The sequence below is a fragment of the Sceloporus undulatus genome, chromosome 1 (genome assembly GCF_019175285.1).
Source record: "Sceloporus undulatus isolate JIND9_A2432 ecotype Alabama chromosome 1, SceUnd_v1.1, whole genome shotgun sequence".
Lineage (NCBI taxonomy): Eukaryota > Metazoa > Chordata > Lepidosauria > Squamata > Phrynosomatidae > Sceloporus > Sceloporus undulatus.
In genome coordinates this window covers 333,979,343-333,997,827 of record NC_056522.1, presented here as the reverse complement: position 1 = coordinate 333,997,827, position 18,485 = coordinate 333,979,343, and the positions used below count along the sequence as shown (strand labels likewise).

General features: G+C 39.8%; 1 protein-coding gene across 2 annotated transcripts in view; it reads right to left on the bottom strand.

Annotated features, from left to right (window-relative positions):
- Positions 1-9,707: 9,707 nt before the first annotated feature.
- NPAS3 (neuronal PAS domain protein 3) overlaps positions 9,708-18,485 on the bottom strand; it is a 952,772-nt gene continuing 943,994 nt past the window's right edge. For both annotated transcript variants that reach the window (XM_042477645.1, XM_042477653.1), the window contains 2 exons: positions 17,305-17,420; positions 9,708-14,165 (listed from right to left, as the gene is read on the bottom strand). In XM_042477645.1, coding sequence (XP_042333579.1) covers positions 12,856-14,165; positions 17,305-17,420 — 1,426 coding nt within the window. In that variant the 3' untranslated portion in view covers positions 9,708-12,855. The remainder of the gene's footprint in view (positions 14,166-17,304; positions 17,421-18,485) is intronic.

Sequence of the window (18,485 nt, the reverse complement as noted above, 5' to 3'; positions counted from 1 at the left end):
CTTTATTTCTGAATACAAAATAGGAAATAAATTGAAACTTTTATTCTTGCAATAAGGCACAAACAACTACATGGCCATTGTAAGCAACTGGTGTAGAAGTGTATCGTGAGTCATAAGGTCAGAGGCTATTGTTGCCAAAAGAATTCTTGAACTGCTTTCAGTTAACTCAATTTATATGTTGCAAAAAGAAACTTAAGGTAGCTGTTTAGGATAAATTATTTCCCATTTACACCCTTATCATAGTTGTCAAGAAGCTAAGAGGGTACTACAACCATCAGGCCAACAAAGTTTTTCAGTTTCTAAGATAGCATTATACATACTTAACTAAGAGGTCTTATTTCAGATCTATTTACAATGAATCATCACATCTAGTACAATCTGATAAGACATAAGGAATGACCAGTCTATATTCATGCTATATCATGTGTAGCAAAGAAGCATTCTATCAAATGAGACCAGTCAATTTTAAATAACGATGTTAATAAAGCTGATGTGTTCCAGGGCATTAGTTCTTTAACAGATAATTTGGTACTGGAGGAAGATTGTAGTAGTTGGGATGTTACTGAGTATTTTGATTGTGCATCCTATATTTTGCATTGTGCTTGCTCATTATGCATTGTGGTTGTGTATCCTATACTGCACAGTTGTGCATCATATATAATTATTTCCCATTTACCCGCCTTGATCGCTGGAAAGGCGGGCTACAAATAAAATTTTATTATATATTATATTATTTACACTGTTTTTAAATATTTTTCCATTGAACATATTGTGACGGATCTGCTTTCCAGGCCAGCCCCACAGTTCCAAACCCTTTGGCTCCTGTCACTTACTTTCTCCCATTTCATCTCAAGATGCCTACATGGATCAGGTATTTGGGCATTATATGGACAAGTGGATGTGTTGTTCTGTGAGTTCACTGTGGTAAGCGTGAACCCACTCTCTGTCAAAATGTAACAGAAACAACCAGACATATATATATATTTAAAATATCAAGACATTGATACAGTCAAAGATTTCCTATACTTTGAGCTGGTGGTCAAGAAATCGGAAGAGGAGTAGGACTTGGAAGGGCAGCAAGAGACAAGTTCTTCAAGTGTAAGAGAATCATTTCATTTGAAATGTGGTGCTGCGGGAGAGTTATGAGGATACTCTGAACTGCCAAAAAAGATAAATAAATACATCCCAGAGCAAACCAAGACTGAATTTTCCCTAGAAGCCAAGATGACTAAGCTGAGGCTGTCATATTTTGGACATATTATGAGAAGACAAGACTCACTAGAAAAGACAATACTGCTTGGCAAGGTAGAAGGCAGTAGGAAAATATGTGTACCCACCTTCCTCTGACACAATGGGATTCAAGGAAGATAAGAAAGGAAGCTTATATTTCAGGTTTTCTTTTGCATTCCATTGGGAGCAAGAATCAAAATAGCATTTAAAATGCATTCTACCCTAACTTTATATCCCATTGAAAAAAATTGGCCCCATAAGCTTTTGTTGATTAATCTACCAATCAAACTGATTGAAGTTTACAGCCTCTAGATGATATAAGAGGTTCTTGAGAGCCAACCCCTGCATGTTCTGGCAGTGTTTCCCATGTTTCAACCATGGGTGAAGTATCCTTAAGACATATTTATGTAGCGAGTCCCTTCTGAGCCTGGATTTAATACCAATCTAATATAGATTGGTTAGAGATAGTCAGCATGGATTTACCAAAGGGATGTCATGCTTAACAAACTTGATTCATTTCTTTGAGGAAGTGGCAATGAGAGTGGACAAGAGTGAAGTACTAAACATAATTCACTTGGACTTGAAAGGACTTTCAATATGGTACCATACAACCGATTCATTTATAAAGTTAGCAGGCAGAGCATTGATGGTGAAATACTCAATTGGATATCAAATTGGCTCAGTAATAGGCACTGGAGATGGTGGTAATGGTTACAGATCACAGAGGAGTGTGTAATATGCACCATGGCATACACAACTGAAAACTTCAGGAGCTTAGCCTGGATAAGCCACTGTTGATCTAAGAAGAGTAGAGGAAAGTATAAGGAAAGGCTTTGCAAAAGCTTACATGGGAAAACAAAAACAATTTTTCGTAAATGATATAAAAATCAAGAAATGAGGCAGTTGGCTTTTATTAGTATATTCATCCTTCAGTTTCAAGTGTTAATTCACCATATAGTGTAGTTCATTTCACCAAAAGGTATCTCCACTTTTCAGCATAACTTATTCATGGAAATAATCATTTGGAGGCTAGACCAGTTTCTGAGCAGTATTTATGCCCACATTAAAACTGTGCTCATGTTGAGTCTGTGCAAAGTGAAGATGGCATTACTTTTCTAGGTGAAGGGTGCACTTTGCCAGTTAATAGGTTCCAGGCAAATGATCACCATGCTCAAGGGCTCCTCTGTCTTGGTCTCCTGACACTTCCCCAAAACTCACTATTCTCTGGATGTGCCCAGTTAGCTGATTTTGCTGGGTTATGCTCAGTAAAAATGGCTTGTATCTTGTTAGGGAGATAAGCATGTGGAAGTTTTCCGGACATGTTGCATGTCCTTCTTTGGTGCTGCAGAGGTTGGCATTACCTTCCTCCTTCCTCAGCCCACCAAGTCCCTCCTCCAACATCCTCTGAAGCCCCTTGCATGATCATTGGTTTGTGGACAGCAGAACTACAGAGGTCTCTTCCTGGAGACAGACACACAACAGTGTGATCAGCTTTGAGATCTGCCAGGATCCCCAGAAGTCTAAGCACTACATTCTGTGTCTGGCTATGGAAATGTAGACTGATGCTTCTGTGATAGCTGTGGGAGCTTGCTTCAGAGGCTATTCAGTAAATGTAGTGTAGGTCGGAATTCGAACTCATTATGCTATGCTGAGCCATACAGGATTGCAAACGACGCCTGGCTTCCAGATAGTAACTCAGACATAAATAACTCCCCTTACAGAAAGAGTTGGGCATTTTTGTCCCACACTGAAGTCCATATTCAGCTGAAGGTTGTGGGGGCAGTGTTGTGCATGCAGTAACATTGAGATTGTGGTGCCATTGCACATAGCAATTTGTGATGTTTACCTTTGAACACTCAGCTGCACAGTGTTGCAGTCCACTAATGGATATTTGTTAACTATCTCCTTGGTATAGGGTCTTCCCCAATATATCGGAAGTTAGAATACACTCAGGAAAAAGTCAACATAACCTGCTGTTTTCTTACACATGGGTAAGTATGGAGGATGTTGGACATTTTTGTCTTATGCAGAACATTCACATTCAGTTCAAGGTTGTGGTAAAAGAATTTTGCATATGATGCTATTGCATATGTGGATGTCCATTGCATTGTTTATTCAGATGTGCATTTGATTATGTGATACCATTCAACACGTGAGTTGCATAGCACAAGCAATGCATAAAACTGCATACAGAGATTTATACAACACAATGTTGCTCTAGGATCTCATCCTAATTTCACCTTAAAGACTAATGAGTTTTATTTCACAAAACATTTTGTCGACTGCATCTCACTTCATCCGATGCATTTTGCATCTGTGTAGCAGTCAGTGAAAACCTATGTCAAATAAATCTTGGCCATAGAAATTCAGTTCACAGCAAGTGACTTTCTGAAAGGTGAGTCTTTTTCATCCACCAAGGCTCCCTTGTTGTTGTAGCAGCAGTATGCCTTGAAGTCATTTCTGACTTATGGCAACCTCAAGGTGAATCTATCATGGGGGTTTCTTGGCAAGATTTGCTCAGAGATGGTTCGCCTTTGCCTTCCTATGAGGCTGAGAGAGTGGGCATGTCACTCTCTTCATTATCTTTAACCATAGATTTCTAAGTGTCAGAATCACAAATAGTGAGAGCTCTTCCTCAGTGCATACAGTGCAATGGAAACCATGATGGACCAAGACTGGTATGCTTCCTTGTATATTTATTGTCCAGATGCATAATGCCTAAATATGACGAAGTCCACAAGTGCATTTGTGCCTCTAAATTTTTCCTTGCATATTTTAAATAGCAAGATAAATAAATAAATGATTTTTTGCAAAACTGAGGAACCATTCATGTCAGCATTTAGAATGGTGTTGATTGATTTTAACAGACCAAGGATTTGAACTTTTGTTATTATGCAGAGCACATGGATAAACACATAAATCAAGAATCCATCAAAGGAATGCTAATTCTGTTGAGGGAAGGCACCCTGTTCCTGTCATTTCCTCCACAATCTATGGGCTCATTTTGGATAGAAGATGAAAGCAAAAGCTGCTCCTCTTCTTGGTGTGCTATAGAATCTACATGCTAATGCTAGCTTTAAACTATGGGTGACTAACCAAGTTGAAAAAGGTGCGTTACACATGCACCAAAAGTACGTGTTAGGGTTAGGAAGGGGCGTGCTAGGGTTAGAAAGGGGCGTCTATTCTAGACGCCCCTCAACCCTAATACGGACTGGGTCCGTACAAAATGGCGGTGCCCGTCCACACGGGGGCTGCCATCTTGATGTCAGCGATGCATAGTGTCCAGACGTCGCAACCCGGAAGTGACGCCATGAGTGTGCGACTAGCAGCTCGCGGCACCACTTCTGGGGCGCAAAAAGAAGCACCATTTTGGCACTTCTTTTCGGCTGCGCCCGAGAATTGTGCAGTTTGGCCGCTGTGGTTCCTGGACGCAGCAACCAGTGCCGCCAGCAGACTGCCGCTTTTAGGTGGTCTGTAACGTGCCAAAGTTTGGTTTTTCTGAGCTCTTGGTATCATAAACTTTTCTTGCATTCCATTGCAAAAGAGGATGATACTGGATTGCTTTTGTCCCACTCTTAAATCTAGGCAAAATCACCATCACATCATGGGTGTACCTAAAGGGGTGGGTGGGAGAAATTAGGGCACTGGCCTCCAAATAGGCATTCAAAACCTTCAAATGAAATTTTCTTTTAGTCCCCAAATTTCTAGCATTGCAATGATGTAAAACTTTAGTTGAGCATTTGCAAATATAGAATCATAGAATCGTAATGTTGGAAGAGACACAAGGGCCATCCAGTCCAACCCCATTCTGCCATGTAAGAATTCTCAATCAAAGCATCCCTGTCAGATGGCCATCCAGCCTCTGTTTAAAGACCTCTAAGGAAGGAGACTCCACTACACTCCGAGGGAGTTTGTTCCACTGTTGAACAGCCCTTACTGTCAGGACGTTCTTCCTAATGTTGAGGTGGAATTTCTTTTCCTATAGCTTACACCCATTGTTCCAGGTCCTGTTCTCTGTAGCAGCAGAAAACAAGCTTGCTCCCCCTTCAGTTTAGGCATCCAAAGAAAAAGGACAGGCAAAGTTAGCAATGGAATACGTATACAGCAAAAATAAATGTTTTGGTGCAAATGATTTTCAGTGTCTCAGTTTCTGCAATGCTAGAAATTTGGGGACTGAGTTAAACCTTCCTTCCTTCCTTCCTTCCTTCCTTCCTTCCTTCCTTCCTTCCTCTCCCTTTCCCCCTTCAGCCTTCTGTGCTGTCCTAAACCCAGCTCCTGGGGGATTCTCAGGTGCTCCCATAGTCATCAGTGGGAGTGTGGAGATCAGTTTCTTTGGATCCAACTGCAATTTTTCCCAGTAGGAAAAAGTTTTTTAAATGAAATTCTTTCCCCTCATATAAGCATGGCCCAAAATGAGAGGAAAAGGAACGAGCACCAAGCAAATAGTTAAAAGAGTGTTGCCTTTATATTTAATTATATATATATGCTTGTTCTGATGTTTCTTGCATCACTTTTCATAGTACAAGGTTGAGTCTCTGTGGTTTTGTTTCTTCATGTCATTTATGTTCTCATACTTAGAATGTTGAGGTTCCTTTGGCGTCCCATTTCCTTGCAAAATCTGATTCATACAAGAAGCTCATTATCTGTGTGACAGTTAATTAAATTATGCCAATTGCCAATCGGCCTCACTTCCCGTCCCTAAAAAACCCTCCACAATATTAATGGAAATACTTTGTAGATTGTGTAGGAAACAGTGACAAGGTACTGAATAATATCGATACACTCATGGTCACTTGTAGTGTTTCACAATCAGTGCTGATACAATCACCTTGCCACCTTGTGGGAAAATGCTATATATTTTAATATGTCTGAAGGTTTTCCCCAGTTCAGTTTTTCAAAGATGCCAAGACCACTCTGTCAAGCCTCTCTTACAAGCACTCCAGCCTGTTCTTAGAAGATAGTATATCAGTGCCATCACTGAACAGCTATTCAGAATCAGGTCTCAGATCATAAGAGATAGGAACTGTCAACCAAGTGAATTGTGGGCCAAATTGTTTGGAGTTATTTCATTTCTCTGTTTGATTTTGTGGGAATAGTTTCTTACTGCATTTGGTCATTTTTAACTAAACTGTATTCAAGTTGTGATCCAACTATTAGCCTTTTGACCTGTCAGTCTCATCCATAGCTTGAAAAAGTTACTTTTTAAAGACTAGAACTCCTAGAATCTCCAGCCAACACGGACCTGTTGGTGGAGAAATCTAGGAGCTGTAGTCTAAAAGTAATTTATTCTGGTTCAGTCTGATCCAATGGCTTTTTCTTACACATATGGGAACAAGAGTGTGCAAGTGAAATTCACCCAAAGACACAGTGTGGAGGCAGGCAGAGAGCAAGAGGAATCTTCTGTCTGCCTGCCTCCATGCTGCCCTTGAGCCATCAGGTTACTCGTTGGCAGTGCTGATGCTGCTGGCAGCCCATCTCTTTGTGGGCACTCCAAGGAGACAAACATTGGTAGTAGCAGGCTGAGTCCACCATGTTGCTGTTGCTGCCGCCAGTAATCAACTCTTCAGGGCACTGTAGCTCAACAAAGAGATGAGCATTGGTGGTGGCAGTGGCAGGAATGTGAAGGACTCAATCTGCCATCCTCATCACCATTGCCACCAATGCTCATATCTTTATGGAGCTCCCCCCCCCCCCCCAGAAAAGAAGCATTGGCAGTGGCAGCTGAAGGCACTTAGAGGACTTGACCCACAATCCTTGCTGCTGCTGCTGGCAGCCCATCTGTTTAGGAGGCTGTGGTGCTCCAAAGAGATGAGCATTAGCAGTAGCAGCAGCAACGTGGAGCACTGGTTGACTGGCAGAACCCAAAGAGTGCTCAACAATGGCTTCTTTTCATCTGGAAAGAAGTGACCAGTGGAGTCCCATGGGGCTCTGTTCTGGGCCCAGTACTATCCAACATCTTGGATGACCAAATTGGGGGCATGCCTATCAAATTTGCAGATGATACCAAATTAGGAGGAATAGCTAATACTCCAGAGGACAGGTTCAAAATTCAGACCTGAATAGATTAGAAAGCTGGGGCAAAGCTAACAAAATGAAATGTAAGGTACTGCACTTAGGTCGAAAAAATAAAATGCACAGTTATAGGATGGGGGCCACCTGGCTGAACAAGACTACATGTGAAAAGGATCTAGGAGAACATTGCCACCCTATTAGGAACTCTGCCCCACCAAATGAAAGTTTACTTCAGTCCCCAAATTTCTAGCATTGCAGGGAGTGAGACTGAAAATCTTTCACATCTGAAACTACTCTGTTACGTTTACATTCCTTTAGTGACCTTACATGCCTCCTTTCTTTAAATGTGGGCTGGCATCTTGCTAAGTACTGTATTTACAATCTGCTAAGCTAGATTTACAACCACATAGATTTTTGTTGTTCACATTTCTGATTGTGGCACCATTGCTGTGATAACAAATCTTTTCTAAAACCTACCTTAATAGCCAGGGGGGCCCATCAGCTTCTGCTAAAAAACAGAGCAGGCTTTTCTTAAGCCTGGTCCATAGAAAGTTGAAGACAACTTATATAAAATTCCACAGTACTCGCAATATATGTGTGTTTATGTGCTCTTACAGCATAGAATCATAGAATGATAGAATCGTAGAGTTGGAAGAGACCACAAGGGCCATCCAGTCCAACCCCCTGCCATGCAGGAAATCACAGGCAAGGCATGCCCGACAGATGGCCATCCAGCCTCTGTTTGAAGACCTCTAAGGAAGGAGACTCCACTACACTTCGAGGGAGTTTGTTCCACTGTTGAACAGCCATTACTGTCAGGAAGTTCCTCCCAATGTTGAGGTGGAATCTCTTTTCCTGCAGCTTGCATCCATTGTCTCTGGAGCAGCAGAAAACAAGCTTGCTCCCTCCTCAATATGACATCCCTTCAAATATTTAAACAGGGCTATCATATCACCTCTTAACCGTCTCTTCTCCAGGCTAAACATCCCCAGTTCCCTGAGTCGTTCCTCATAGGGCATGGTTTCCAGACCTTTCACCATTTTAGTCGCCCTCCTTTGGACATGCTCCAGTTTCTCAATGTCCTTTTTGAATTGTGGTGCCCAGAACTGGACACAGTATTCCAGGTGGGGCCTGACCAGAGCAGAATAGGTTGTTGTGAGCCTTTAAGTTGTTTATGATTTATGGTGACCCTAAGGAGGCACTATCATGGGGTTTTCTTGGCAAGATTTGTTCACAGGAAGCTTGCTATTACCTTCATTTCAGGCTGAGAGTTTGACTTTCCAAAAGTCGCCCAGTGGATTTCCATGGCTGAGAGGGGATTTGAATTGTGAAGTCCTAGCCCAACACTCAATCCGCTACACAATACTAGCTCTGTATAGCAGGGATTCTCCTGTTCAATGGTTACTTAATCACTGAATGATGTTGGACCAGCCAGTATCTGTCTAATTTGCCTCACAGAGTTGTCAAATTAACTGGGGAGAGGTGATGATACATACATCCTTAGGAAAAGGGTGTGTTAAAAAGTAATAAATAATAAGGTAAGCTAAATATAATAATGCACCAAACTTAAACTTACATTCCTCACTGTTTTCTCATCTCACATCTTCCATTATAACAAATGAAGGTTATTGTTGGCAATTAAACAGCACCACCTATAATACTTACTTTATTGCATTGCAGAAAGAGTATGTCAAGAACTACAAAAATTAAATTGTTCAAATCAGTGGATTGTCAGGATATTAGAAGAGTGAAACAGCAACATATCAATTTTGGTGTTAATTATCTCAAAACCACTCTCTGCTGGTGTCTCGAAATAAAATAAAATTCAAACTTTTCCCCATAATGGCAGTGATTGTTCTTTTCCTAAATGGCAAACATTCCACAGTGGTTGAAGGCCTATACCATCCATGTGATTTTATTCTGAAGTCAAAGTTTCAATTCAGTGTACTGGCAAACTCTTCTGCCCTCAGTTTGCTAGAAACCCTGGCTAACAGAAACATAAGAAATCAATGCCTTAGTTGTTTTCCAGTCCAAAGGAAGAGAGTCGTAAGGTATATCAAGCACCTAGATTGAGCATGAGTGACGGAAGAGTTTGATTATAATAATGTCAGGTATAAGAAATGAAAATATAAACTGCATTTTATGTGATTAATGTATACAAACTGCCCTCTCCTTTTGTGCAATAACCAAACAAATTCACACCTTTATAATTGATAATTGTTAATGTTACAGGTCTGTTATTCAGCTTTGATAATGTGCATAAAATGCTCAACATGATAATGGGTAGCTGAAAATTTAGGATGGTGGCACGTTTAGTGTAGTATTTGGATTAGCATTGTTAGCCTGCAGCTACATAGGTTCTTAATAGCTTATAAGATTTTAAAATAATCTAGTTATGCCCTCTTTTTTTTTTACAGCATTTAGCTTTTAAAAAGAAAATGATTAAACAAGGTACCCTGCTCAAACAAATACTACCAGCATTAATTAATCAGGATGATCATATGTAAAAGAAATGATGCCAGATAGTAACAAATCCAAGAGAAGTTTATTATGAAAATGGCACCTGCAGGATGAAAAAAAATTAAGTTACATAAAGACAACCATGTATGACATGTATGAGAATCTACAAAAGTATAAAAAGAACCCTGTTGTAAATGAAGTATGTACATTTCTGATTTGCAGCATTATCAATGATCAATGAAAAAAATGTTTCGAATAAGCCAGGCACTCAGAAAGTTAGATTCGGTTAGATTAACACAAAATAAATGTACCATAGCTGTCATTTTTTAACATTTTAATTTTTTTTATATATTGTAGAGTTGGTAACACTGCTAAGATTTATACGAACAGAATCCCTTTCCCCTTTATTCAGCTACTTGGCACCAGTCTCCTCATAAAAGATTTCATATATTTGTACAAGAAATAGTTAAAAACACAGACACAGTCTTCACAGGTAATGAAGGTTTTTTTTCCATTTTGTAATTTTAAACACTATGGATTTAGACAGCAGCTGTGATTATCTGTTAGTTTAAATCACCAGAAATCATTTTGACACAACACAGAAACATTTATAAAAAATAAAATAAAACAACAACAGCTGTTAGCTGTTTTTTTAAAAAAATTGTAGCTGATAGGTGCATTCCTTTGATTGTTCAATAGCTAGAGTAGAGTTTCCAAAGATAAACCCAAATCAGTTCCCCTTGCCTTTGAAATCTATTTGGAAATCCTTAAAATCTAATCCTTTAAAAGTTCATCATCAAAATTTGTGATATCCAACACCCTTTTAGGGGGGTGTTATTCCATACCACTCTTTTCAGACCTATCTTTCTGACTCTAAACCAGCTGGACTGGCTTAACACAGTGAATTATCCAAATGGTTGAGAACAACTGAGCTGAAATATATTAACACTGTACATATATGCAAAAAATATATGTATGTATATATCACAGTCATAAGCTCAGCTTCTTTTAAAACCACGCTGGTTGACCTTTGAAAGGATTTTCTATCTCACTTGAAATCGCTCTCTCTATATAACTCCATTAACCTACTTGGGAGAAAAACCAAAGAAATGCACCCTCTACTTACAGTTAGAGCACAAGGGACTCTGGAAATGTTAACAACTGAGGCTATATGGCATCACTTTGTTTAATATATCTGAGTATCACTCTTTAGTGCATTGTGTGACGCACACGGTAAGAGCGAGACATACCCAGAATTCCTCTGTGGGGAGAAAATGGCTCCATTAACCTTGAGCTAGTTAAGAGTCTTTTATCTCTGAGAATGGGAAAAAAGAGAGAAAGAGGAAGAGGGGAGAAAAGGTGAAGAAGGAACGGGAGTGGGAGAGAGAAAGAGAGAGAGAGAGAGAGAGAGAGAGAGAGAGATCTGAGTTTACACAACAGCAAAGCAACAGCAGAAATGAAAAGGTATACAGACAGTGGAAGCAGCATAAGGTGACATTACAGAGGAAGGCCACCACACAAAAACCACTAACCCCCCAAGAATCACTGGTTCACTAGGACTGTAGGAATGGGACTTTACCACTCCAGACTAGAGATAAAGCACAGAGAAGACAAAGGACAAAACAACTACATTAGCTTAGTATATACTGCATATAGTAACACACATTGAAACTGCAATGGGACTGACAGCCAAGGACACTTACACATTGTACACATTACAGTTCTCACATCTGTTATTAGATGCCTTAACAAACAGCTGCCAAAGATGGAGTGGAAGAAGAATTTATACTTGACAGTCATTTGGAGTGTTTGACACTACATTGATTTCTGGCAACAAAGACAAAATAGGAGGTTTCTTTTCTTCTGTTTTTACTTAATGTGCAGTTTTTAGTTGCAGTTATCTATTTCAAGCTTATTAACCCATTTGTTAAAACATATTGGCTTCAACACTAGAAGGAGGAGGAGGGGGAGAATTACAAAACACAAACCAATGAGCAAATAAAAATAAAAATAAAAAATAAAAAATACAACCTTCCCTCTATAACATTAAATGAAAAAATAAAAACATGTTAAATATTATATATATATAGATATATTTCCTTACTCTGAAGTGTTATTTGGAAGTTGCAAAATTAGCCTCAGTCACACTGAGAAAAACAAAACAAAGCAAAGAGAAACAATACACACCTTAAAAAAAAAACCCAAACATCCTCAAGTCAATTCAGCTGAGCTTTCTTGTTTTTTTTTAAAGCACTTTCACAAGAGGAGAAAAAAGGCTTTCAGATCCATATAAATTTAATATGAGGCTATGTTCGTTAGTTTGGAGGTAAAAAAATTAAGTCCTGCAGCTAATGTTAATGAGGGCTTTTGTCTTAACTAACCAAGGAGACTGCAGCACCTGACTATTGACTAGCACAGAAGACATTCCTTTCAAAAATCCCAGCCCACAAGCTGCATGTTGTGTGAAGACATTACAGATTAATAAATGATAGCACCATGGTTTTAGAAATTAAGTTAACGTTTCTGTAATTAACATTTAGTCCATCTTCTTAATATTCTAATCACAGGCCAGAAATTAACATTTTAAGAACCCAAATTATTGTATGTGCAAGTAAGAAAATCTTAACCATAAAAAGTGAATTAAACTCTGCATAAAATTCTAAAATACTATCCCCTATTTTTTTTTTAAAGGAATTAGGAACAAAAAGACCCCTTTCATTTGACTTAGTCAAACAGGGCATATTGTTTTATGCTTGTTTCTTTTAATCTTGATCATATCAAGATCATTCTGAAGTAAACCCAATGGTTGTCACTTTTAAAATCTCTTTACCACAACACTGAGTATTCTATGGCAGAGGCATACACATATTAAAGGCATCTTAATAAAGATGCAAAGGAAAAAAAAATACACATCTTGGAAGAAGACAAAATGGCAGGCAACTGGTACTTCAGCTCTCTGAAGGCAAAAATATATAAAAAAATCTTTTACATTAAAGAATAAGTCAAGTTAAAGAGAAAGGGAATGAAATGGGGACCATTGTATTGAATGAATAAGCTGACCTGCTCAAATTCAAAGTGCTAGAATTAAAGGTCTAAATTAAAATATAGTCTATGCCTCAGAGTTTAACACTGAACACAGTATGTGGTCATATTTCAATCCTCCTTCCGTTCCAGTGTCTGTGCGGCATGAATGCCATTGCTGTACACAGGAAATGGAAGAGTGGAGAAGAGTCCTTCGGCAGTTGTGAACACATTCCCTGCAGGCATTTGGGCCAGACTGGCCGCGCTCACAGCACTTCCAAATGGTCCTGACATATTAAGTCGGTGAACGTGGTGGTAGAGCATTTCCATCGGTGTTTTAGGATCGAGGCCAAAGCTGGGGCTGTTAACGTCCACAAAATTAACAGCGTGGGTATTGGGGAGGAGATTGCCCTGCATGGCTAAAGTAACTTCAGCTGGAGCATACCGAATAGTGCCAGTGGTATAGACCCTCTGAGCAGCTGTGCTGGTGGCAGCAAGGGTTCCAGTTACCCTGTGAACCAAAGGAAGGACCACATTGCCTGCCTGCAACCTCTGGAGGGCTTCCAGATCCCCAGTGTACAACAAAGAATTGGAGGTGCTGGGGCCTCCTGGATGCTTGTCCCGTGGAGATGCAGACAGAGGTGGTGACAAAGGGTCAGAGGATACGGGAGCCAAGGCGGAGTTGGATGAGGTGCTGAATTGAGATTTGCGGCTGGCAGTATTTTCAGTCCCAGGTGGGGTGAGGACAGAGTCTGGAATGGAAACATGTAAACTGCTGCTGGTTTGGGGAGAGGGAAAGTGCTCTGAGTTTGGGGGCTTGGTCATACTATAGGGTGATTCGTTCCTTGAGATTTCCCTGTTAGGTGGGTAATTCCAAATACTGCTATCGTTATCAAAATTGATAGGTTCTGAGATCTCGGTTTTGATTTTGAGCACTGAGGCACTGTTTGGCGATGAGAGCAGCTGGGGCTGATCCACCAATGCTGAGTCAAGTCCATTTGGGCTTGAAGTGCTTGATAGCCTTCTGCGGGTCATGCTGCCTCCTTTCTGCTTTTTCCTCCTTTTCTTCCTCTTTTGATGCTTGCTGGAAGACTGATCATTTACTTCTCCTGCACTGTCTGAGTCCTTGGCGCTGTCTGAGGTCAATGATTCACAATTCTGTAACCGCAAGTCTGTTTCGCTCTCCACATAGCGCTCCACCTTGATCTGCATAGAACCAAGAGTGCCGAAACTATCCTCAGGGGCCTTTTGATTCTCAAAGTCAGAATTTTCAAAGCTGTCATCGCTGTCTCTGCTGTCCTGGTTGCTGGAGCTGTTCCCATCATCATTACAGTTCATTTCATTATCTGACTGGTTCCCAGACTTCTTTCTATCTGACTCAGGGTCTTCACTGTTTTCTGACTGGTTTCCTTTTTCATCTGACTTTGAATTTTCATTATCCTCTGAACAGAAAGAAAAGTGAAAAATATTATTGAGAAGAAGAGCATAAGATTCAAAACAAATATCAAGGCCCCGTTGCCAGGGACATATTATTACAGAACAACAATAATGCAAAAGCAATGGAAGAATGGAGATGGAGGAGAATGCAACTTCTCTTCCATCATAGCCCTCACAAACATTGCTTCAGTAAGTATAAAAGCTGAAAGGAATTTGGGCTGTCATTACTCCTGATGACAACGGTAATGGTGAACTTTCTGCCATGTAGGTTAAACTAAGAAATCTTTCAAGTAGCACGAACCAATATATCAAGAAGCCACACCATCATGTGGAACAGGGACAACAGTTTCTCCAGGCCTACTGCTGGCTGTGGAAAACCAGACTTTGGGGAGTAGTAATGGCTGCTCTAGAGGTTGACACTGCAGAGAGAGAAACCTGTACAGAGAAGAAGGCTTAGGTCTAGACTATCTGAAAGACTGTAGCTCCTCATACAAACCTGTAAGAATTCTAAGAATCAGGGGAAGGTTTTCTCTCAGCTATGCCACAATCACAGGCTTGCTTGATGAGGATATGAGAGAGCACCTTTTCAGTGGCTGCTCCAACCCTCTGGAATTCCCTTCCATGGCTTCCTTCTCTGTCTTCTTTTGCTGGCAGGCAATAATGTTTTTGTTCAATCAGGCTTTTAATATATAATCACTGTCAGGGAGGCTTTTATATGGGAACTGTACAACACGTACAGTAGGCTCTTCCTATCTGCTGACATGACATCCATGGATTGGAACATTCGTGGGTGGCCCACTCCATTCTCCTCAGTGGCAGCAGATGCATGCAGTCACATCAACATGGTTGAATGCATGTTGTGCTGCCATTGAGGAGTTTGGTACGTGAGGTGCCAAGGAATTTGCCATCCGTGGGAGTGTCTGGAATGGATACTCTGTGGATATGAAGAGCTGACTGTATTTATATTTTTCCTCTTTGTATTTTTAATGTAGGAGCTTATTGCTCCACTTAAATAACCTGTTTTACCTCATTTGAATTCAAGCCTAAATTGGGAGGCAGTTAGGTCCTACTGCAAGGATTTTGCCACCGATGCTGCCGGGCAAGTACAGCCCAGCTGTAGCCTGGGTTCCAGGCAAGCTCCGGCGGCCATTTTTCCAAGTCAGAAAGCTCCCAGCTTCAAAATAAGGCCACTGGAGCTCACCTGGGCTGCAATCTGGATGTACTTGTCTGGCAGCTTCGGTAGCAAAATCCTTGCAGTAGGACCTGACTGCATCCCAATTTAGGCTTGAATTTGGATGAGTTAAGCCGAGTTATTTAAGTGGACTGATAAGCTCTGTAATTTTACACTATTTTAATGAGATGATTCTAATTGTTTTTTAAAAAATTATTAACTTTTCAACCAGTTTTATCTGTGAACTGCCTTGGGTCCCATTCCCAAGGAAAGGCGACATATAAAATAAAACAAACAAATAAATAAAGAATTATTATTATGTATGGAGAGGGGAGGGAGAGCCAGAATGAACCATAGGAATGAGGAAAGGTGTCCTTTTTTGCTTTCTCTTTAAATGTTCTTGTATAGAACAAGGAGGTAATTTATTTTTAAAAATGCTTCTTCCCAGAACTTATTCTCTCAGAATACATACTGCTGCAATCCAAGCTTTTGCTTCAGTAGTACTCAAAATAAGATGTTAAAGGGTTAATCAGGTTAATTTCTTCTTTATCTTCACCTCTCATCATCCTTTCCTTTTTTATTCTCTCTCTCAAACTATTCTGAAGGCTCAATGGTCTTTGTTTGCCTGTTTTGATCAGCTGCCATTTTGCATTCCTCACAATACACCAGGCCTGGGGTTGTTGCAAGTCACTGCATGCATGCATATGTGAAAGAGAAGGGGAATTATGGTCACCATAAAAAAAGTGGCAGAGAATATGCAGAAAATATATGGCAATATGCCTTCATTTGTAAGTAGGGAAGAAAGGAGAAGAGGCCCTAAGGAAACAAAAAAACAAGAATTTGGAAAAAAGTTTTCTGAGAAATGTAGGCTTATTTCTAAACCATCCTCAGACTCTGCTGAAATAAAATGGTTTATACAGAAATGACTAAAATGAAAGTGCAAAGGCAGGTCTGATGCTGAACATAAAGAAAACAAAAATAATGACCATTGAATTCAATCTAGACAATGAGGAGATTGAAATAGTTAAAGAATTCCCATATCTAGGATCAAACATTGACCAGAATAGAGACTGCAGTCAGGAAATAAGAAGAAGACTAGGAATAGGAAAGACAGCTATGAAAGAACTGGAAGAGATACTGAAGAGCAAAGACATACAACTGAGTACTAAGTCAGAATCGTTCTGTATTCTGTATTGTATGCCCAATTACCATGTACGGATGTGGGAGCTGGATAGTAAAGGAAGCAGACAGAAAAAAAAATCAACTCATTTGAAATGTGGTGCTGGAGAAGAGTACTTAGGATACTATGGACAGCCAAGAAGACAAACAAATGGGTTCTTGAACAGATCAGGCCAGGGCTCTCCTTGGGAGCAAAGATGATCAGGCTGAGACTATCGTACTTTGTCCACATAATGAGAAGACACGGATCACTAGAAAAAACAATAATGCTAGGAAAGGGTAGAAGAAAGAGACGAAGATCACAAAACAGATGGATAGACTCAATCAGGGGGGTTATGGGCAAGGTCTTGCAGGATCTGGGCAAGGCAGTGGAAGATAGGGATTCTTGAACTTGTCTCATCCATGGGGTCACCATGAGTCTCAAAACCAACTCAAGGGCAGCTAACAACAAAATGGCAAAACACTGGAACATAAGACCTGTAAACACATAATAAAACCATGGCAAATTCAAATATAACTGGAATTCAAATAAGAAGGAACACTATTAATTAATTTTTCTACAAAAACCCCTTTAAAAACACCTCAAATTGCAAACTACAATGCTGCGCTACAGTAGTACCATCTACAGAAACTGTAAGACCCACTGATAATTCTAACTTGGTTGTGATTATCTGATAGAAAGAGATAATAAAATAACATAATGAAAATAAAATAATATATATGATAAAACAAATCAAAACAATAAACAAACAAACAAATCCTGAAAAAACAACAAAGCTGACTGTTTATGTTACCTGAATTGTCTTTTGAGTCTGATTCAGAATCGGAGGTCTCTGAGGATTCAGAGGTTTTCTCTGGCAGATGAGGAAGCTGAGCAATATCCATTGGTGTATCTTTGTATTCTGGGTTGCTGAAAAAGAATATATGGCAAATATAAACACAAACATTATGACGTGAAGTGTGAAACTTTCCTCTGTTTCTTTTCTCAACTCTCTGGAGCAAAAACATAAATGCAAATAGAGAGCATAGCAAAGCAAACATGAAAATATACAGATCTTTTTTCAGTTCTTTACAGCAGATGTTTTATGGAGACTGCTTGTAATCCTACCTACCATCAAATATTTATGCTGCTCCCCATGACTGCTACTGTTCAGGTACCAGTACCAGAATATTTGTGATAATCAACTTTCACATTCTACAGTCTGTCCACTAATTAATCTCTGTTTTGTAACCTATGCAAACATACAAACAGTACTTTTTTGCCATCCCTGTTGTTGGAGTGTTCTGTTAATTATCTCTTTATGTCTTCTCAGCACCTTATGAGGATTTCATTTCTTCTTTTGTGTAACTCTGTCATGGGGCTGGTTTTTCTCTATGTAAGAGTGGTTCTAGATGAGGCTTTTAGCATGCCATAGTCCTGCTGTGTCCATTGATTTTGACAAGGTTCCAGCCAACACTGCCTTCCTTCACAGCCTTAACCCCCCCCCCCATCATTTTCATTACCAAAGAAAACTCATGAAGAAGAAGAAGATGGAATAGTTGTGCAAGATCTTCACATTGCTAGCACAAGAAATCCTCCACCAGGAAACATCCTAAGGGTGCATCTACACTGTAGAAATAATGCAGTTTGACAGCACTTTAAATGTTATGGAATACTGGGATCTGTAGTTTTACAAAGGCTTTAGCCTTCTCTTCCAAAGAGTGCTGGTGCCCCATAAAGCTACAAATCCCAGGATTTTGTAGGCTGGAATCATGACAGTTAAAATTGTGTAAAACTACATTATTTCTACAGTATAGATGTACCCTAAGAAGCAAACAGATCATTTATTAGATCTATGTAACCTATAGATTTAACTGTACTAGATTGTTAGCACTAAACTAACAGTCTTCCTGACCAGTGAGGCTCACCTACAAGAAAATAAGGAAGGAAGGAAGGAAGGAAGGAAGGAAGGAAGGAAGGAAGGAAGGAAGGAAG